The sequence below is a fragment of the Polypterus senegalus genome, chromosome 1 (genome assembly GCF_016835505.1).
Source record: "Polypterus senegalus isolate Bchr_013 chromosome 1, ASM1683550v1, whole genome shotgun sequence".
Lineage (NCBI taxonomy): Eukaryota > Metazoa > Chordata > Cladistia > Polypteriformes > Polypteridae > Polypterus > Polypterus senegalus.
In genome coordinates, this window is record NC_053154.1 from 133,135,595 (window position 1) to 133,158,940 (window position 23,346).

Here is a 23,346-nt window from a genome sequence, read left to right on the forward strand (position 1 = left end):
TATAAGATATGCTTCCCGCGTGGCGTTTGTTTTGTTTGCTTCTCTAGGTCTCTCATTCTCTCTGCCTGACGGAGGGGGTGTGAGCAGAGGGGGCTGTTTACACAGTGGCTGTTTGCCTAGAAGATAGGACGCTCCTCTACAAAATGCCGCTTTATCGCGGTGCTTCTGTATACTTAAAAGCAGGTATTGATTTTTTGATTGTTTGCTTTTCTTAGCGCTCTCTCTGACATTATCTGCTCTTCACGGTGCTCCTTTGAAGATAAGATATGTTTGCATTCTTTTAATTGTGAGAAAGAACTGCCATCTCTGTCTTGTAATGAAGCACAGTTTAAACGTTTGACTAAAGGGTGTTATTTCATGTCTAGAGGGCTCTAATAATGTTAACAGTGTGGGAGAGTTTATAAGGGCTTAAAATACACAAAAATAACTACACAAACATATAGTTTCTACTTCGCGGATTTTCACCTATCGAGGGGGTCTGGAATAACCCTTGATCGAGGAGGATTACTGTATATATGTGTATATATATATATATATATATATATATATATATATATATATATATATATATATATATATATTTTCACACATACATATATACACACACACACACACATACATACAGTAATCCCTCGCTATATCGCGCTTCGACTTTCGCGGCTTCACTCTATCGCGGATTTTAAATGTAAGCACATCTAAATATATATCACGGATTTTTCGCTGGTTCTTTTAATTTACGCTACACGCTTCCTCAGTTTGTTTGCCCTGTTGATTTCATACAAGGAACGCTATTGGCGGATGGCTTAGAAGCTACCCAATCAGAGCATGTATTACATATTAACTAAAACTCCTCAATGCTATAAGATATGCATCCCGTGCGGAGCTTGATTGTCTGCTTATCTCTGCCTCTCTCTCACCCTCTCTGACATTCTCTGCGCCTGACGGAGGGGCTGTGAGCAGAGGTGCTGTGTGCACAGAAGCTGTTTGCCTAGTGGATACAGACACACCTGTAAGAAATGCCGCTTCCAAAAGCACACATATTCATTTTTTGATTGTTGCTTTAATCTCGCTCTCTCTCTCTCTGATGTTCTCTGCGCCTGACGGAGGAGATGTGAGCAGAGGGGCTGTTTGCACAGAGGCTGTTTGCTTAGAAGATACTAACGCTCCTCTAAAAAATGCTGCGGCAAACTTAAAAGCACAAGTATTGATTTTTTGATTGTTTGCTTTTCTTTGCGAGCTCGCTTTCTCTCTCTCTCTGAAATTCTCTGCTCCTGAAGAGAAGAATATCTATTTGCATTCTTTTAATTGTGAGAAAGAACTGTCATCTCTGTCTTGTCATGGAGGACAGTTTAAACTTTTGACTAAAGGGTGTTATTTCATGTCTAGAGGGCTCTAATAATGTTAACAGTGTGGGAGATTTTATAAGGGCTTAAAATATATAAAAATAACTACACAAACATATGGTTTCTACTTCGCGGATTTTCATCTATCGCGGGGGGTTCTGGAACATAACCCCCGATCGAGGAGGATTACTGTATAATAGATATATATATATATATATATATATATATATATATATATATATATATATATATATATATATATATATATATATCTCTTTGGGGTGCGAGCAGCTGTTGCTGGGCGTGCCAGAATCCATCGAGGAAGAAAAATGAAAAACATTATTTGTACAAATACTTAATTTATCTATCCATTCCTAAATAATTAAATGGGCAGGCTATTTCGTATCAGTGCAATACACTGCTCGTTAAACAGATGACTTCCGCTCTTACATGCACGTAGTGCTGCGTGGGCATTATGAACTATCGTATCTGTTCAAGTTCTATTTAAATTTTAAATATAAGTCATTTTCATTTAATCGACAGTTAAATTGTCGTCATTGCATAAAGTTTTCTTCACCATAGAAATGTAAAGACTAAATTCAACTTACATTCCTACCAAAGATGTTTCTGTCGACTAAATAGAACCTACTTATATCCAAATAGAATTTGAAAAGATATATTTTTTCGAATCTGAGCACGCATTTTAGATCGACTTAACATGCACTACATCGAGCCCCGTGCTTTTGTGGTCTCGGCTGCCTGCCTCAATAAGTCACCGTCGCTTTGCTCTTACTTTTTTACCGTTCCTTTAATCATGGGCATCTCTACAGTTTTGTTTATTTTCGGGTTGTAATGTTCATTAAATTTACGTATCATCTGGTCCATTGGCGGACCGTGCATCTCACACCTAGGCCTTCAGTACTGCTCCGTCTGAATCAACCCGCCCCTCAAAAACTAATTTATGGATATAAAAACCATCTTAATATGCAGAAATACAGTATAAAGAGCCGCTGCATCGCAGATAGATAACTCCTATAGCCACAATAAATGCCTTTATTGAATAGACAAACCAGGGGTGAACAAGTTCCTTTCTACTGCAGCCACAGCCGCGGCACACATAAAAAACATCAATAATAACTCATAAACTTGAAATATTATTTAGGAAAATCGCAACATTTTACTCACCAAAAATTTGGATAATTTGTAAACAAAATACGAAAATACATGCCTGGAAGCAGCACAACCATCGGAAAAGCTATGAAAGAAAGCAGACAGACTATTTGGAATTATTTAATAAGTATTCATGGACAAAATATAATTAACATCAGTTTGTGATTCAGATATTTCTACTCATGAATATGCTAAGCATAGTCCTTTACCCGCGAATATTTAACTTATATGAGCAGGCACTCAATTATGTGGGAGGCGTGATGATGAGAGACGCAACTCCGCCTCCCACGGCCATCGAGCTACAGTATATGGACGAAAAAATAGGTTCCAGTTATGACCATTATGCGTAGAATTTCTAAATGAAACCTGCCCAACTTTTGTAAGTAATCTGTAAGGAATAAGCCTGCCAAATTTCAGCCTTCTACCTACACGGGAAGTTGAAGAATTAGTGATGAGTGAGTGAGTGAGTTAGCGAGTCAGTCAGTCAGTCAGTAAGGGCTTTGCCTTTTATTAGTATAGATATAGCACAAACTCAGTGAAACTGCGAGAGAAACTTAAGTGCCGGGTTTTAGCTAACATTAAATAACACCATTCACATCGCACGGGATAGCACAAGTACAGCTGAGAAACTTCGATGTGTGTGTGCGCATATATTATATATATATATATATATATATATATATATATATATATATACATATACATATACACACACACACACACACATATATATGTATATATAATGAAAGCTGTTATCTTTACAACGGTTGACAAACACAGAATATAACTTGAATACAACACATCCTTCAAATATGAGCCTGATTGAAAGAAACAATGATAATCAAATCCTTGATGACAGCAACACCCATAATAATCACAAAACAATTACATTGTCAATCAGGTTATGTTATTTTTAAAATGTTTCCTTTTCTTTTTCATAACTTCTTTAACACAGTATTTCTCTGCTGCGAAGCACGGGTATTTTGCTAGTCTAACTATAAAGGTGACAAAATGAAGTGTTTTAAATGTTCATTTCCAAATACAAATTTACTTAGTATTTGTAAAATTCCGCATTGGCCAGACAGTTACATGTCTCAGTTTATAATGCTTTGAAGCACAAGGAAAATTTCTCCACTAATACAAGGTGTGTTAAGGGAACAACATAATTGCAGAGACAAATTGTTAGTGAGTCTATTAAAAATGTAATTCATTACAGTAAACAAAATTACCAAACACTAACTTTCTATTGTTGGTTGGAAGCCAAAATAAGGTTTTTAGTTCTTAAAAATTAAAATGTTACTAAATTTGTTAAACCAAATATAACACATATTTGAATGGTATAGGAATAAATGATAGCGCTGCAACACCATGTCCTCACATGTTTAATTATTAACAATATAGATGTTGAAGTTAATGAAGAATGAAGTTAAAGTTTTATCTGTATAATATAATAGACATATTCTGCTGCATTTCATCTTAAAATTGATATCGTCATCATATGTAAATACACACTTTATAAAGTGGTGCAGATTGTGCAATATAACTGTATCGCAAGTTTACAGTGATGTAATTGTACTAATAAGTACAAACAGTTCTACAAAGAGCACTTGATGGACTGATTAAGTGGGTTTAGAGTTTTTTGGGATGAAACTGTTTCTGAACTGCAAGGTCAGTACAGGAAAGGCTCTGAAGCTTTTGCCATTTGAGAGCAGTTCAAATAGGCAGCATGGCTGAGCCAGCATGTGCTTGATGCTGTATACCGATAATTCTCTTTTCGATCAGTTGCTGTAGATCTGTGATTCCACACTCAGATGCAGTGACATTAATACTCCGAGTGCTGCAGTGAGAGTAATATGGAAAAAGATGATCCGTTGTGGCAACCATTAACGGAAGCAGCTGAAAGAAGAAGAAGAAAAAGGTGCAGTGAAAGTAACAACGCTAAAGCGGGTATGGTATTTGGAATACTTTGGCTATTCCCTGGACCATTATGTTGTTACAGGTTAATTACAATCAGATGCCTTAAACTAATAAACAATATGCAGTTAGTTTCAGTATATATGATAAAGCCGCGTCAGGGATGTGGATCTAAAAAAGAAAGGCTAACCACACAGGAACGGTAGCACTGCTTGGACACAGAGTGGAGAACTTGCGTATGCTAGGGTTGGAGCTACCGTGAAAATGTGCGTGGCTTTACGGCAAGTTTAGGTTTTATATATCGTGATTTGAGCGTGGAAACGTTCGTACACAACATTTTTGTGCGTACGCAGCGTTTATACATGAGGCCCCTAGTAATTTGCATTTCTAAAACAAATACCTGCACAAGTCTAAATAGGCCAATTACTCTGCAGTTAAAAGGGAGTGCTTGCAGACCTTACCAAGCTGTTGCACCTGCCTGATTGTCAGGAAACATGACCCCAACAAGACAGCTGTTTGTTGGAAAGGTTTTTAAAACTCCTTCAAGAAGGTTATTCAACACGAAGTGTGGCAAAGGATGTTGGTTGTTCCCATTCAGCTGTGTCTAAAATTTGGAGCAAGTAAAAACAAAATGGGAAAGTTGGAAAAGGGAAATATACAGGTAGACCATGGAGGACATCAAAGCATTCCAGACAAAAAACTCAAATATGCCTGGAAAATAGAAAATGCACAACAAAAGAAATGAAAAGCAAATGGACAGAAAGAGCAGTCAATGTTTCCAACCACACTGTAAGAAATTGGCTATAGGAAATGGGATTTACATACAGGCATAGCAGGCGAGGGGACGCTGGGGCACGCAAGTTGCTGCCGCTCCTCCCTGTTAACAACACTTTTCACAAAATTCGCCTTAATTCTACACTTCTCAAACTTGTTTTATTTCTTTTATTGTACGTGTAGTTCGTGGATACAGCCGACTTGAATTGCATGGATTTGGCTTAATATTTATGGATTTGGCTTAATATTCATAGATTTTATGGACTCTACTTTGACTGGGAACAGATCCACAGAGTCTGTGGATCGCGGGACGAGACCTACGAACATTTATTTGTACCTGGAGATCTATGACCTCGGGACGATCTGTCTCCGTGATTATATTCGCTATGCTGATCTGCTCCTGATTCATTTTACAGTACTCTACGACTGGGAACTGATCTAATGTTCATACTAACCTGGCTTATGGCTCCGGGGCGATCACGCCTGAAATTACCAAGCGTTACTGTTTGTGGCTATGTATTGGAACCTCCTGCTAACTCCTCCTGCTATGCTTTCTGCTGCTTTGCTATCGCCGCTCATTTCATCTACGCTACCACACCCGCCTGCCCTACCGGTTCCGCTGTGCTGTGCTGCTTCTCAGATAAGTATTGCCCAGTATCATGCTAAAATACTCCCATGACAAACTCCTTCTTATTAAACAGTTTGTCCAGAGCAAGTGGTCTGACTGGAACATCCTAAAAGACGCCGGTATTTTGCAGCACCTGAAATATATACATTGCGGGTCAGGTCGCTGCCACCGCCGGGCTGCGAATGAAAAGACAACCAGCAGCATTTGCTCAGGAATAAGCCTTCCTTCTCATGGCCCTGGAAAGAGAAGTGTCAGTGTGCCAAATTTACATTGTGTGGAAATAAACCCTAATCACGGCTCTGTGCAAAAAGAAGCCTCATTAACTAATATTGCACTGTTTAACTCAAGATCTCTTAATGGCAAAGCATTGGTGCTGTCAGAATTCATCACTGACACCAAACTTGATATACTGTGTTTAACGGAGACTTGGCAAAAACCAAACGAATTGACGTCTCTCACGGAAGCGACTCCACCTGGTTTCACTTTCCATACAGAACCTTGCAACTCTAGACAAGGAGGTGGGCTAGCGGTAATTATTAGAGCAGACTTAAACATCAAACGAATCCCAGTTGACTGTCCACTGTCTTTTGAGTGCCTGGCTTTTAAACGAATAACGGAAACAGGTCCTGTCTCACTCATTGTTCTTTATCAGACCCCAAAATACAATGCATCCTTATCTGATCTGATTGAACTTTTTACCCACCTAAGCTCTTACTCTCAGAGAATTATCCTTCTTGGTGATTTCAACATCCATATTGACACTACTACATCTAAACTGAGAAATTAATTCCTATCCTTACTAGACTATTTTGACTTGACACAACATGTTGATTTTCCCACCCACTCTGGTGGTCATATATTGGATCTGATCTGCACTTTTGGACTATCTGTTGCCAAAATTTACAGCACTGATTTGGGAATTTCTGACCATAAAGCAATATTTTTCACTGTCTCACTGCCTTTTCCTCCTCTTACCTGTAAACGACAAATTTCTTACAGAAACCTTAAAAATATCTGTCCCTCTATCCTTTCTGGATCCATTTCTGATCTTTTGAAAAAGATGATTGTCATGTACTTGATATTAGCATCAATTTGAACAACTGTTGAGCCACTGGATGCCGACTCTAGTGATTGTAATGAGTAGTAGATGCAGACAGTGATGCATATAAAGAAATCTTTAAACAACATGCAAGAGTACTGACTAGTAGTATTTTTTTCTTATTTATGTTAATTCTAAACCCATAAATATAGCTATTACACTTGGTAATGGTGAATATGGCAATATAAAGTATTGTGTCATGTGCACGAAGACTTGCTTATTATTGAAGATCATCCCTTAAAATTCTCAGAAGACCTTGTTGTTTGTGAATGTATATGGCAAGTGATTCAATAGCAGCTGCAAATTCTGTTGCATTTGTGACAGAGGGCACCTATTATCTTTTTGCGGTCAAAAGCAAAATATTCATAGTTCACATCATCCACATAAACATTAATGTCCTGTGGTACATTACAATAGTTTTAAGTCATGCACATTAGCTGGTTCCAGACCTAAACATACACAGTAACATAACTGTGTAACATAACTCCACTGAACTCTAGGGTTTTTTCTGCATCAAGATAGTAATGGTTGCATTAAATTTTCTTTTGTGCTTCTGTGAGCTTTGGTTGTATCTTAAGAGCTACTCATCAGAGCAGAAGCACATTCTAGTGGATTTTTTATTGTTAATGAAAGAATGAATAATGCCTGACATAATTTTTTTCAGGTAAAAGGTGCTCTTAATGTTTTTCACTTCCCTAGTACTAACAGACATCTATTAGTGTTTGTTTTTTTAATTAAATTTGAATGCATCTCCGTCTTGGCCTGCACCTTTCCTGATCTGTAAAGATCTTAAATTACAGAAAGCTTCAAAAAATCCACCCAGCTTCTCTATACATCATGTTGGGGCATCATAAGTTTATCAAGAAAATCTTTGGAAAGAGCCCGACTGTCAGTGGATTCAGACATGTAGGACATCTTGAAGCATTCCTTAAATATATTTGTTTCTTTGCATTCAATGCTTTTAATTCCCTCTGTAATACCGATTACCACAATTACATTTTGCGATTCTTTTTTATGTACCCAGAAATTTTGTTAGCCTTTTCCTCATGGTCATAATAGGAGTATCCTCACTTAAGTATCGGTAGCTTTATTTTTCCTGTGACCAATAATTTGAATTTTATTTGAAATGCTAGTCTTATTTTTATAAAGCATGATATGATCTTGTATATTCGTGATCAATTTTAGAGATATTAGTAACTAATCTGATGTCTTTCTGACTTGAAAATTATTTTTGTGTGAAGTGCAATAAATTATTCACTCCCCTAAGTAGGATATACAGTAAATACTTCCCCAAAGTGTTTTGGATGTTATCTCTGGGGAAACTTTGCTATAAAAAAGGCCTTTCTGTTTAAGTGTAAATAAGTAATAAATTCTTCATCTGCTATTAATAGATGGCTATTTCAAATTACAAGCTTTAGGAAAATAACATCATGGAGAGAATTGACAGAGTTTTATGAATAAGGGTAAAGAAATCTACAAAGGTCATAAAACTTTGAAGTCCTTAAAAAAACAAGAAATTATCAAGGCTACTGGTAGACTGATCCATGTAGTTTGACAGGATTTCATTTATAATTAAAATCTCCCACCATTATAAGCATAGATGCAGCATTCTGCATAGATTAACTTTTAACATTTTATCAGCACAGTGAAATAACAAATTGACCTAAGAAATGGGGCTGACAGATCAAACCGCACTATACGAATATTATTAAAATTTAAAAAAATATATATATATTAGTCAAAAACAAAAGCTGACATTCTATTGTCAAAGAACAAGATGGGTCCAGCTAGAGGCATTCACATCTCCACAATTCAGGGGCTCCACTGAATTGCCACTTTCACTGCATATTTATGTTACATGGTTTGCTTATCAAAACACTCCCAACAACCCTAATCCTAACCATATTGTAACTCAACATGCCTTCTCAACAGACCTGAGCTCTGGACGTTTGTAGCTAGACTGTATTGGGCAGAGCTTGGAGGTTACAGCCACTGACTGATTTACTTACCTTGACGACATAGTTTTTTTAATCCCATTCTGCACTTTGATTAGCAAATGTACTCAGAGCTGGTTTTCTAAACATCTCCTGTGCCCTAAAACTATAGTTTAGCATCTTATTCTGTCCCATTCACTCTTAAACCTGCAACTTCTGACTGTCCATTAATACTGCCCTTCTCATTAAAGCAAATGAAAAACAACTCATAATTCTGATTTTCCCTTTATTACAGGGCTTTAAATCCTCCTCTTTAGAGCTTCGTTAGCACAACATACCATGGCCCACAAATAGTCTCCATTTTACATGACTGCTGGGTTGACACATAATGCCTAAAAAAAATGAGGTGTAATTAAAAATATTCTGGCCACGTTTATTAAAATATTGCTATATATGTAAAAGTAAAAAATGTTGACAGATTGTGCTGTCCCTGATTTAGTACCATTACAATTTTGTAAACAACACAGGAGCTGCTTTTCCAGGTGAGTTAACGAGTGTCAACAGAGTTTTTATTATTAATGCCACAATATAAATGGCTCCCTGCCACAACCCGCTGGACACCTCTCAAAATAATAAAATAAGTCTGCCTTCAACCTGCCTGCCATTAGATTGCTATTTTACTTTACATGCTATTCTCACTGTTTTGCTGTCTTAATAACTGACCTGCGTTCCTCCCAATCTTAAACCACTCCGCCTGTGCCTTCTTGGCAGCAAGACGTGTCACAATGTCTGCATTACAGTACTCTAGTAGAGTGTTGCAAGCAGGACCCATGCAGCAGTGTTATTACCCCTTCAGGATTTGCAGATGCATGAGTAAAGAAAAGTAAAAATTTAATAATAATGTAGCAAAGAATGGGGCCAGCATGAGCAGCTTATAAGAATTTCAGCTCCTTTTTTTTGGCTGCTATTATGACTCACTATCCCGAGAAAGACTTGCACACCCAACCATCAGCACTAGACCCAAAAAAAAAAACAAAAAACAGATGGGCTGATACTTGGGATTTTGATGGCGCTTATATTTAAACAACAATTACCAGCTACAAAATAAACGTACTGTTAGGATTTTTTTTTGTATTTGTGCCATTTCTGTTCTTGCTGTGCAGCTGTACCAAAATACTAAAGTATAAAAAAATCACTTACAAATATACAAGCAAGTTTGCATGTATTTAAGTATTTACATATTTTTAAGTTGAATATTCAGTCCTTACTTTTTGGCTAATTGGACAACTCTACTAAGATGTGATACCACTTCTTTTCTTTTGAATTCAAGACTGAGACATTTAACAATCTAACTTACAATACAGTGATTTGTCCATATTATTTAATATACTGATTTTTTTTATTTAAATGTCAAGCTGTTTTTTCTTAAAATAAGATGCCTTGGATACAAAACCCTGAAACTACTGGTGCTTTACAGGAGTTGTCCAAATATTAAATAAAATTAATGAGACTTGCATTCTCTCTCTCAATCAGCAAAAACTGTCTGTTAGCTAACTGAATGTACGCTATGAGATAAGAAACATTATTTTTTGTAAAAATGATAACAGCAACCTAAATTGTATATTAATACTAGGCTATTGGAAACATGAAAATATAACTAATACTTAGTAGGTGTTAGTTGTAAGTGTACAAAAACATAGCAATCATTAAAATTTAAATTGTGACATTTCATCTCCATAAGGTGAAAATGGATTATGAATTTTGGCTAAACAAAGTTTGATTACTATTAATATTAAACTGCAACAATAGAAATTCAAACAGAAAAACTAAAGGAATAAAAAAGAGAGGTTGAAGAAAGACAGTTGAATAAGTAATATGAATATAAGACAATCCAAATATGAAAACAGAAAATAGGCAATGGCAGAGTAAAAGAAATCATACAATTTCACATCAATTAATGCAATTATCAAGGACAATACTGGAGATTAACTGTATTATAACTGCACTTTAATTTTACTTTTTCATTCCTTTTTGTCCCTGCTATATTCTTTCCTTCAATTCTATGATAAACTGTCTAGCATGTATCTGCGCACACATTTATATTTTCCTTACAAACTGAATTTTATATTTTTTACCTTGTTCCTCCTTATCTGTTGTATTCGGTTATGAAAGTAATGTAGCAGAAGTACTGACTAAAGGATCCCCCATGTCTCCAGGTGTACAATATGTGTATATCTGATATCCTTTAAGCAGTGACTGTGTGCAAGTTCACTATTTTTCAAGTCAAAGTTATTTCTTTATAATTATGGTATATATTCAGTTGCTACATAAAATTGTATTCTAAATTAAAGCATTTTCAATAAATTTTAAAAATACTTTTGTATGATTAAGTGATATAATACTGCGTAGCAGGCAGTAAAGTAGCAAGAATTGAACAGACATTACAGGCGTACATCCATTTCCTGAATGGGAGAAATCTAGTATGGCATATCTGCGTGTAGTTCCCAACTTCAAGCCCTGCATCCATCCATCCACAAGTCTTCCTAATCTACTTATCCAGGGGAGGTTGTGTAATTAGGTATAATCTATCCCGGTAAGCACCGGGCTCAAGGCAGGAAAAATCCCCAGAAAGGGTGCTTGAAATCACTGTGCATCCCATTTCATGGCCTATGTAAAATAACTACATAGATTAGATTTTATGGGGGATAGTGAGTGGTGTTGCTTTATTATAACTCCAAGGCGGCAGAAAGCACACAACTAAGCAAGTAATGTATCATTTCCTTTGAGAAAATTGCACCAAGAATCCGTGATAAAATAATTTACTTCTAGTTTCCTTCTTTTATCACAAGGATGCCTCAGAAGCAGAAGGAATCTTTTCTTAAATCGAAAACTCTGTTGCTGCAAAGTGGATGTACTTGGTTTTAAGTTTTAAGACTTTTTCTATCATGCATGTATGTGAGGTTGTAAGATGCAAAACAATAAAACAAACAGTCATTTTTAAATTTATAAAATAAAAACACAATTATATGTGGAAAATTAATATATACCATGATTGTGAAGAAGTAATTTTGACTTTAAAAATGCATAACCTATCCTTTAATACAACTGTAAACAGCTCTCTTTTGATCCATCTCTGAGGGCAAGTCCTGAAAAATACACATCTGATTGTTTTCATATACATCTTTTTTTTCTGGCCCTGTGCAATAATTTTTCTTCATCCTAAAACTTTTTGAACTTCGTGACAAAGGTTTTACAAAAACATTTATGTTGTAAGTAGTAAGGTCTTTCACTTTCCGGTTTTACCTTGTAACATCTCCCAGAAATTTAGCAAAGAATTCGATATTGGGATTGCTAGACTCTGTCCACAAGGTACTCCCAAAACTCCAAGATTATTACATCTAGCACGATTTTGGTCATCTGTTAAGTGGTCTTGGATTTCATTAGCTTTTCCATTTCAGTAAACCTTTCCATTTTCACATTTATCATTTTAGACTGCACTGTGGTCAGTAAGCACTTGCTATATACACTTAGACTTTTTCATTCATTTATATCTATTTCTAGTTCAATAATTAGGTCCCTCTGATGATTCAGTTTATAAATATTCTCTAATTGTACATGCCTAATTATTGCATGAGACCACTCTAATTTGAACCCGGGACAGCGGATCCGTGAATCGGTAGCATTAGTCACTGTACCTCTTTATGCATATACAATAACATTTATTTATGTAGCACATTTTCATACAAATGATGTAGCTCAAACTGCTTTACAAGATGAAGAAAGAAACATTTCTAAAAAATAAAAATGTAAGATTAGGCAATACTAAATAACAAAGAATAAGGTCCAATGGCTGGGAGAACAGAAAAACAACAACAACAAAAACAACTGAAGAAAAAAAAAAAAACCTGCAGGGGTTCCAATGCCATGAGACCGCCCAGCTCCAACTGGGCAACATGTATTTATTTATATATGAAAACTTTTAAACAACCTCCTGAAACTTATCAAGAGATAGAGGGAATGAATTAACTTGTCATAGAAAACCAGTTGTAAATTTTGGCAAATAACTGCCCATTTGGTAATGCAAAAAGAATACCCATTTACTAACAAAAATAATATATGCAAAACACAGTATATACAGCGCAAAATCATTAAAATTATATTTACAGAAAAAAAACAGAACAGATTTAACATTTCTGGGAAATAATACATCAGTTTTGTCCGTTTTAAAAGACTATACAATTCTTTCTACCACTGTAATAAACTGACCGTGAATAAAAAAAGCAAGAAAAGAGACTTACCTTCTAGGCATTGCCCCTTGAAATATACCTTTTGTTCAAGCCTAAATTTTTCCATTTGTTCTGCAGAGGAGAAATTTAACTCTCTAGAAACTGCTTTGCATTTCAGGATCTTTTTTGGAACTCGAGCTATTAAAAAAAAAATTACAAGTAATAATTACAAATATAATGTGGAAAGAGATGTGTAACATTACAAAACATGATGATGAAACATGACAAGAAATAATACAATATATACAAACAGAATGACGTGCTATCCAAAGTTTGTTCCTGCCTTGCTTCTGTTGTTGCAGGGATAGACTCAGAAGCCCCACCATGAACTGGATTAAAACATGTTTGAGATGTTTATGCTAGTTCTGTTATTTATGTTTTAATACTGTGTCCAATTTAATAGGAGGAGGGGTTGAGAGTACTTCAGGTGTGCTGGGTGTCCGTTTTCTACTGCATAATATGAAGTAATTTTTAAATTCATTTTTATTGCTGGAGAATGGTGCAAGTTGGTAAAGTGTCAAGTAAGAATTTCACTGTACTTTGTATAAGTGATAATACTACTAGTAATAATAATAATAACCTTGGAGCCAAAATAAAGGAAAAAAGAAAATTATCATAAAATGCTCAAACTTGCTTGCTTTATTTCAGGGTGCAGGGGTCAGGGAGTCTCCCATCAGCAACCAGTCTGCTAGATTAAATATTCTGTCCAAATACATAAACAACTCCATGTTGTATTGCATGTAAGACAACATACTATTTGGCCTCAATCACTAATATAGTTGTACAACACTATTTTGTTAAAATAGGGAGGTTGGAAGCATGCACCGATTATAGCGCGTTGCCTGCACCCACCACACAATGAACCAAACAGCCAGGTTAGAACTCTTCATTATTTTATATCTTTATTAGTTTAGCAAAGCAATTGTCAGAAGATTAAGCAAATAATACACACTTGCCTTTTAACCATAACTTTGATACAGTCTCTACTAAAGTATACATCACAATAATGACCTTGCAAAAACGTTGATTCTGGAGAGAAAATTTAAATGGAAGGTATGTAAAACACTCTGAAACAAGCTTTTGATTCAGGGTTGCAGGCGGTTGGTGTAATGGAGTAAGAGGTTTCCTAGCAATGAGATGCTCGAACAAAGGTACCAAACATTATGGCTCTCATTGTACCCTGGAGGAGGGGGGGGAAAAAAAAAAAAACTTACATGGCATTCTTCTATTGAAAAAGCAGTTTTAGTTTTTATTTTTATATATATATATATATATATATATATATATATATATATATATATACACACACACACACACACACACACACACACACACACACACACACACATACCGTTTTACTTGTGCATCATGCGCCTTTGTGTAAGACGCATACCCTAATTTTTACAAAGAAAATCGCAAAAATCGTTTTACCCCGTGTATGACGCACGTTGTGATTGTATAGGAAGCATTTAGAGAGAGAGAGAGAGAGAGTGAGAGAGTGAGCAAAAGAGCCCAAGCAGAATTACATTTCCTCGTGTATGACGCGCACCTGATTTTCTAGTGCAAATTTTCGGGAAAAAATGTGCGTGTGGTACACGCGTAAATGAGGTATATGTATATTGTCACACGTGAGCATGGGAGGCAGCTAAAGGGCTTAAGTGAGGGCAATTCTGAATCTGACCGGGATGTGGCAGAGTGCACGGACTCTTTTTCTCGCTTTCCTGCAGACCACTCACAGGAAGTTCCAACTGGCCCTGTTGAGGTCACTTCCAGGTCCAGACCTATAGAGGAAGGCCTTGCCAGCTCCAGCCCCCTTGATGTCACGTCCGGGCTCAAGCCTACGGCTGAAGACATTTCCGATCCCAGCCCCCTTCACGTCACTTCCTGCCCTAACCTTTAACACTACAATTACCAGAGCCAACGAAAAAACTTGTAATTCCGGACCACCTTAAATACCTTTGCACCTCTCCATTAGCCTCTTTTGTCTTCTAAATGTGTCAATAAGCCCAAGCAGCAAACAGCCTTATACCATTCCCCCACCACCCCCCCCCATAATCCCCATTGCCTCAGAATGGCCAAGAAGTTCTCCCAGTTCCTGCCTTGATTGATTATCTGGGAGTGAGCTACTCAGAATTGTAAGGGGAAATAACTTGATGTGCGTTTTGTGTCTAAACAATCTACAGTGCATCTGGAAAGTATTCACAGCGCATCACTTTTTCCACATTTTGTTATGTTACAGCCTTATTCCAAAATGGATTAAATTCATTTTTTTCCTCAGAATTCTACACACAACACCCCATAATGACAATGTGAAAAAAGTTTACTTGAGTTTTTTGCAAATTTATTAAAAATAAAAAGATTGAGAAAGCACATGTACATAAGTATTCACAGCCTTTGCCATGAAGCTCAAAATTGAGCTCAGGTGCATCCTATTTCCCCTGATCATCCTTGAGATGTTTCTGCAGCTTAATTGGAGTCCACCTGTGGTAAATTCAGTTGATTGGACATGATTTGGAAAGGCACACACCTGTCTATATAAGGTCCCACAGTTGACAGTTCATGTCAGAGCACAAACCAAGCATGACAGAATTGTCTCAGGGCAGAAATCTGGGGAAGGTTACAGAAAAATTTCTGCTGCTTTGAAGGACCCAGTGAGCACAGTGGCCTCCATCATCCGTAAGTGGAAGAAGTTCAAAACCACCAGGATTCTTCCTAGAGCTGGCCGGCCATCTAAACTGAGCAATCGGGGGAGAAGGGCCTTAGTCAGGGAGGTGACCAAGAAACCTATGGTCACTCTGTCAGAGCTCCAGAGGTCCTCTGTGGAGAGAGGAGAAACTTCCAGAAGGACAACCATTTCTGCAGCAATCCACCAATCAGGCCTGTATGGTAGAGTGGCCAGACGGAAGCCACTCCTTAGTAAAAGGCACATGGCAGCCCGCCTGGAGTTTGCCAAAAGGCACCTGAAGGACTCTCAGACCATGAGAAACAAAATTCTCTGGTCTGATGAGACAAAGATTGAACTTTTTGGTGTGAATGCCAGGCATCACGTTTGGAGGAAACCAGGCACTGCTCATCACCAGGCCAATACCATCCCTACAGTGAAGCATGGTGGTTGCAGCATCATGCTGTGGGGATGTTTTTCAGCGGCAGGAACTGGGAGACTAGTCAGGATAAAGGGAAAGATGACTGCAGCAATGCACAGAGACATCCTGGATGAAAACCTGCTCCAGAGCGCTCTTGACCTCAGACTGGGGCGACGGTTCATCTTTCAGCAGGACAACAACCCTAAGCACACAGCCAAGATATCAAAGGAGTGGCTTCAGGACAACTCTGTGAATGTCCTTGAGTGGCCCAGCCAGAGCCCAGACTTGAATCCGATTGAACATCTCTGGAGAGATCTTAAAATGGCTGTGCACCGACGCTTCCTATCCAACCTGATGGAGCTTGAGAGGTGCTGCAAAGAGGAATGGGCGAAACTGGCCAAGGATAGGTGTGCCAAGCTTGTGGCATCATATTCAAAAAGACTTGAGGCTGTAATTGCTGCCAAAGGTGCATCGACAAAGTATTGAGCAAAGGCTGTGAATACTTATGTACATGTGATTTCTCAGTTTTTTATTTTTAATAAATTTGCAAAAACCTCAAGTAAACTTTTTCACATTGTCATTATGGGGTGTTGTGTGTAGAATTCTGAGGAAAAAAATGAATTTAATCCATTTTGGAATAAGGCTGTAACATAACAAAATGTGGAAAAAGTGATGCACTGTGAATACTTTCCGGATGCATTGTATATAAACAAATCGTTAAAACAGAAACGTTTTTCATGTTTTAGTAATAAATGACAAAATGTACACATGAACTTTATAATATGTAAAGGCTGATGGCCAAATATCAAATAAACACTTCCATAAAAAGGGCATCTACAATATAACAGCTTCCGTGGTGCAGTGGTTAGAGCTGTCGACATAATCCAAAGGTCGCGAGTTCGAAACCAGCTCACCTGCAAATTTAATGTTTTGAGTAGTGAGCTGCTCTTATTGTTATTATTATACAGTACAATAAAAACATACATTTCATCTGTATCTGTAACAGCCGCTGTATATTTATAGGACTTGTAAAAGTTAGCGTTTTTTTGGTTTTTTTTCCACTCTTATTTTCTCTGTCACGATCATGATACAACGTCCCGTCCTGTACTGTACTGTACTGTAAATGATACTAATGAGACTAAGAACTTGTCCTGTGGTGGTTCATATTTTTGTTTAACCACATTTGGTAACGTCTTAGGAGAACAGACAATGTTAGGTCAAACAAGTATTTTTTTTGTAACAGTCCCTGTATTGATCATTAAATGTAACCTGGGCTACAAAGTAGAGAATCTGTCATATTTTTCACATATAGGCTATTGCATTCATGTAATCATGGTGTTGAAGAGTGGCGACGCATTGCACAGCGATTAGCATATACAAGAACTTCACAAGTAAGAACTTCACTCCGTACACATGACAAAAATTACATAAGTTAAATATTTGTTTATCAGTGTGTGCCTCTTTTAACATCCATATACTTTTCTTTTGCGAGTTATTCTGCAACAATATTAGGATGGTGCTATAGCCTTAAGGAACAGAAATTTACTGTACATATTCATGCTGGGTTTTTCTCCATTTTATCATGGACATTGAGGAGTACATTTTAATACAGACTTTCTGGTGGTTGAAATTTGGATAGTTGTGTACCAATTGTAAGTGTTCAGTCATTTTTATAATCCCCAACATTATGTTCAGAATAATGGACTACGAACTTCATACATTACACTTTTGCCTTCAATACATTTTGCAATCTCTGTATATTTAGATTTTTTTGTCTGCACAATTAGATACGTATCTTGCTATTACTATTTACCTATACCACTAATTCATTATTAGAGACATTCATATTATATTTATGTTAATAGTTAAAGGTTATTTTTAATTATTTTGTTTAGGGATACTGAAATGTTCCCTATTTGATTCACAATTTTATTTTCTAGCAGCTCATTTTTTGATTATTAATGATACAGGGAGATTCACTCGAAAGAGGCCCCAAATATTCTGTAATAACTCTCTCTAGGATGAAGCAATCTGAATGAGACTGAATGAGGAGTCTGAATGTCTGGGCTTGCGAGTGTCCTGGATAAAGACCAAGATCCAGGCCTTTAATGACCTGTTGGGCACAGCCATCAGCAGTGTGTCTGTTTACGGAGAGAGTGTTGACTTTGTCGAGAGACTTATCTTGGCAGTGACTCTTCCTATGAAGTCAGTAGACGGATTGGGAGAGCATTGGGGGGGAGGGGTCATGAGGTCGCTGGAAAGGGGTGTGTGGCGCTCCCGATATCTATGCAAAAGGACGAAGGTCCAAGTCTTTAGAGTCCTGGTGCTTCCTGTCTTGCTATATGATTGTGAGACATGGACACTATCCACTGACCTGAGACGAAGACTGGACTCCTTTGGTACTGTGTCTCTCCGGAAAATCCTTGGATACCGTTGATTTGACTTTGTGTCGAATGAGCGGTTGCTCATGGAGTTCCGAATGAGGCACATTGCCTGCATTGTGAGGGAGCGTCAGTTAAGGCACTATGGCCATATGGCGCGTTTCCCCGAGGGTGATCCAGCTCGTAAGATCCTCATTGTTAGGGGCCCGAGTGGCTGGACCAGGCCAAGGGGTCGCCCACATAACACCTGGCTGCGGCAGATACAGGTTCATTTCTGGAGGGTGGGACTGGACCGTGTGTCTGCCTAGGGGGGTTGCCAACCGGGATCCCAAGTTGTTTCGTCGTTTAGTGGGTGCGGCAACGCACTGTACCAGTGCATGCTTCCTGACTTGACTACTTTCCTAAATCTGGCACATATTTATGTGCAGCCGTGTATATTAAAGATAACCCAAGTCCAAAGTTTGTAAATTGTACAATGAATACAACTGTCTAGATGTAATTCTCTGAGAGAATTTCCCTGTTACATCTTACACACCGGTCTGTACTGTAGTAAAACGTGCAATACCTAGAATAAAGCTGGGCAGTCAGTTGAACTGGATCAGGTAGACTTCAACTTGCCTGTTTCTTAAGTGTCTGTTTTCCATACCTTCATTGGCAGATGGATTTAGCTTTAGACAAATACATATATATATTACCAGTAGGGGTACCTGGCACTGCCAAGGGAGAGGGCACAAATTAAATTTCGAATAAAAAATTGCCTACTATCTACCACAGTGTAAACAGTGAATTAGTACAAAATTTTAGTTAAGTTTGATGGTGTACATTTGTATTATGGACAAACACACAATTCAGTTTTATTTAAAAGATTATTACTAGAATTCAGACAGCCTAATTTTGCATAAAAAAATTATATTCTTTTGTTCTTCATGCTGTTTTTTTGGAATGGTATATTCAGTAATGGGAACTATATAAAATAAAAATCAACTTCATTTATAGCTTTATGTTTTAACTGTGTCACACGTAGAAAATGATCAGCGTACTATGTCAAAATAAAATTGACTAAAAAAAATATCAATATGCATCATCTATTATCCTTTCTAGTCTTTACAATATAGTCAGCACATCATATACAAAATGAATATAGGAGCCATAACAAAACAGCTTAGATACATTTGTTTTCTACAACCTTGTTTTAATAAAACACTTAGAACTGTTGTACTATATTTTAACGAATGTTCCCCAATTCCTCATAAAAATATATTTTGAGGATTTATTTATTGATTGCAAATATGAGACAAAATGTATAAAACAAACATGCTACAGGTACACATATAGTTTAAACAGATTAATTACCTTCATGTTCCACTCCTGGCACTGAAAGATCTTCTGTTCCCTGCCAAAGAACTTTTCCCGTCTCTGCATCTCTGAGGTTCATCCAATTTCTGAGAATTTGTATGAAGGTACCATGACAAAAATACTTAATTTTGGTAAAAAATTTGAGAAAAAAAAAAACACCACTGAAATGTGACAATTATAAAGAACATTATTTATGCCAGAAATTTAAGTACAGTGGTGTTTAAAAGTTGGTGAACCCTTCAGAAGTTTCCATTTTCATGCATAATCATGACTTAAAACATCACTGGATTTTCACAAAGATTCTAAAAGTAGATATGGAGAACCCAGCAAAACAAATGAGACAAAAATGTCACACTTGGTCATTTATTTATTGAGGAAAATCACTGATGGAATAGAAATGAATATGTAAAACCATGGCTATTCAATTGTTTACAAATTACCTACTTTCAGCCAATTACATATTTTAGAAAACTATGATGTTCCTGCAGTTGGTTTATGCATGTTATGCAACTCATACCTTAGAAAGAAAGCAAGCAAGCTATTACTGTAATTTTCAAGCACAACAATAGCAATGCTCCCATTATTTAAAAGAATATGGGAGACTACTATCTTTCAACAAATGTGAAGTGAGGTATGGGCCTTTTGAAGGTTATAGCACTGATCGCCACCATTGAACACAGAGTGCTCTTATTCTTTTTCATCTGACTCTGAATTTATGGCAAATTACCCCATCCCTCACCATTACAATAAAAGATAAAATGGCTTTTGAATCCATAAAATACATAATTCTGACCTTGTTATAAAGATGTAAATTATTCTCATCTTAAGGAACTTAAAGTGCTAGAATCAGTCTAGTTGCCCATCTATGGACTTTATTTATTGCTGTTATTTCTTTTTTGTAATATGAAGAATAAAACAAACATAGCACTCCAAATTAGGCTTCACAAGTCCATTACATACTGTAGCTTAAACATTATCTGCCTTGACTTCTACTTTTCAGATTTTAATGGCTTCTATACATTGCCTTCATATAGAAACTTGAAGAGTCTACCAAGACTAAATACTTTTCATAAGGAGTGATTTCACGTTTCAACCTTTCACTGTATGCATATATTCAATTCTAGCATTTTTACTTTTACATTAATTGGTATAATGTTTCAAATTCCATTAAATTAAATTAGCACACTTAATGACCAACTGACTCACACATTCAACATCTGTCCATAATTTGATGATACCACATTTGGTGAAATCCTTAAATGCAAGTAAATCAGCATATAACAAACTTGTATTAGGAATGGAAGCAGCATAGCACAAGATAGTGACAGATAGTAGTCTTCAGATCTAGATCTAACTTGTGATTGAATACTGGGTCAGACATCATGTTATGTTTCCCCATTTTCTGCCATGACTGGTTGATACTGTTCTGGATACTCTGGTTTTCTCACACATTTCAAAGAGGTGTGGATTAGAGATAACTGTCAACTCAAAATTAGCCCAATAAAAGTGAGTGTGTGTATTTGTGTATCAATGTATTCTGTGCCTGAAACTGTCTGAATAGGTTCTGGTTCTCTAATAACCTTGTAATTGATAAAATGGTTACATAAAATGGAATGATATATTAAGAATAAAAGGAAATTGGAGCTGAATTTTTTAAAATGTTACTTGACAGAGCATGGTTAATTTGCCCATGACAAATTTTAAAAAAGGTAGATAGTGTATGTGTATATTCTTTGAAACCAGGCCCAATGCTGATATTGCATAAGCAAAGTAAATACTCCAGAAATGTAATAAAAATTTTCAAACAACTGACAAGATTTAACTTTATTTCTCTTTCTGCATTGAATTAAAATTTGAAATTTTATAAAAGATGACACATTTAATTGAAAATTAGTACACTTAAGAGTCTGCTACTTGTCAAATTACACACATCAGTAGGTACATGAACCCTCGTGGCATGTAATCAATATAATTTACTTTTCCTTTTATGCAGAACTGGCAGTCAACATAAAGAGATATTCTGCATCTTTACTATTTCATACTGAAATATTTATATATGTGTGCTTATCACTGCCATCTCCAGGCACCTGGAACCCTTGGTCAGTTCCAAGTTGTTTTTTCATTAGTTTTTATGTCTCCCATGTGTTTGTTTAGGTTTTTAGATATGATGTACAAGATAGTAAACAAGTTATTAGTGAAAGGCAACCAATAAAAAAAAAAAAAAAACAGTGATAGTTTAATAAACAGCTTTCAGTGAAGATACCGAGATTTTTAATATAATCAGAAATTGCTACTGTTTAATGTTTCTTTGAAAGTAGACAAATAATTACTGCATATTATATAACCACAGGAAAACTGCAACAATTGAAGAACTGACAGAAAACATTAGCTAATAAGCTTATGACAGATTCATCCATGCACAAATGAATTACTCAACTTGGAAGCATATTTACAAAATTAGTGCCTACAATACATGTAACGTACAATTACATCAATTTGGCAGAAACAGAAAAACAGTAGAGCATTACACACAAAAGTATTATTTCCAACAACTATTCATTCTTTGTATTCATAGATTTTCTATTTATTTAACTGTATTAGTAAACACGCCAGATCCTGGACAATGCAACTACTGTGTCCACTTTCCATTACCCAAAAGGTTATTGTTCATAATGTTGTTCAAACTGTACAACTTGTTTATTAGTATAATAGCTCTTACAAACTGATTCCTATTTTAAGTGATTTTTTTGTGATTCAAAAATTGTAATATATTCAGATTCTATTTGTTAATCTTTCTGGGCTTTGCATGATATAACATTATTAGGCTAAACAATACAGATAGAGAGAATGAAATAGTTTAGCTCGTTTAAAATGTAACTCCAGTGTGACAGCTTAAGCACAATTAAGCACACATACTAAAACATTTCATATGGTATAATGTAGCTTCAGGCCAAATAAAACAAGACAATTCTCTCTTATTTTGTTTTGATATCTCAAATTCACTCCAACATTTAGAATGTTATATCTGGTTGTTCCAAGAATGAAAACAATGGGCAATTTTCACTGTTGCATCTGAAAACTTGAGGTACCTACCCCTATTGTCAACAATAAGCCCTAATCTGAACCTCCTGAGCATGTTCATCATAAATGATTGCTATTAATTACATATATTTGATATATATGGACATATAGACTCAACTCAATAATTGGGATTACAGAACCACAACTTCTTTGTTCAGATCCTGTAATATTACACCACAGTGATATATTACTGTGTCTACAGATTCACCTGCCAAATACAGTACTCTTCTGTACCCAAACTGCAAAGTGACACAATCATTTCTTAAGGTGTACCTTCTCTTTAATTTGGGTCACTTA

The 23,346-nt window shown here is 36.4% G+C and overlaps 1 protein-coding gene across 1 annotated transcript in view; it reads right to left on the minus strand.

The window, feature by feature from the left end:
* The window catches only part of pde6d (phosphodiesterase 6D, cGMP-specific, rod, delta), a 49,478-nt gene that overhangs the window by 14,769 nt on the left and 11,363 nt on the right, over positions 1-23,346 (minus strand). The window contains exons 2-3 of the mRNA XM_039758531.1: positions 19,966-20,054; positions 13,161-13,286 (exon numbers count right to left, since the gene is read on the minus strand). Coding sequence (XP_039614465.1) covers positions 13,161-13,286; positions 19,966-20,054 — 215 coding nt within the window. The remainder of the gene's footprint in view (positions 1-13,160; positions 13,287-19,965; positions 20,055-23,346) is intronic.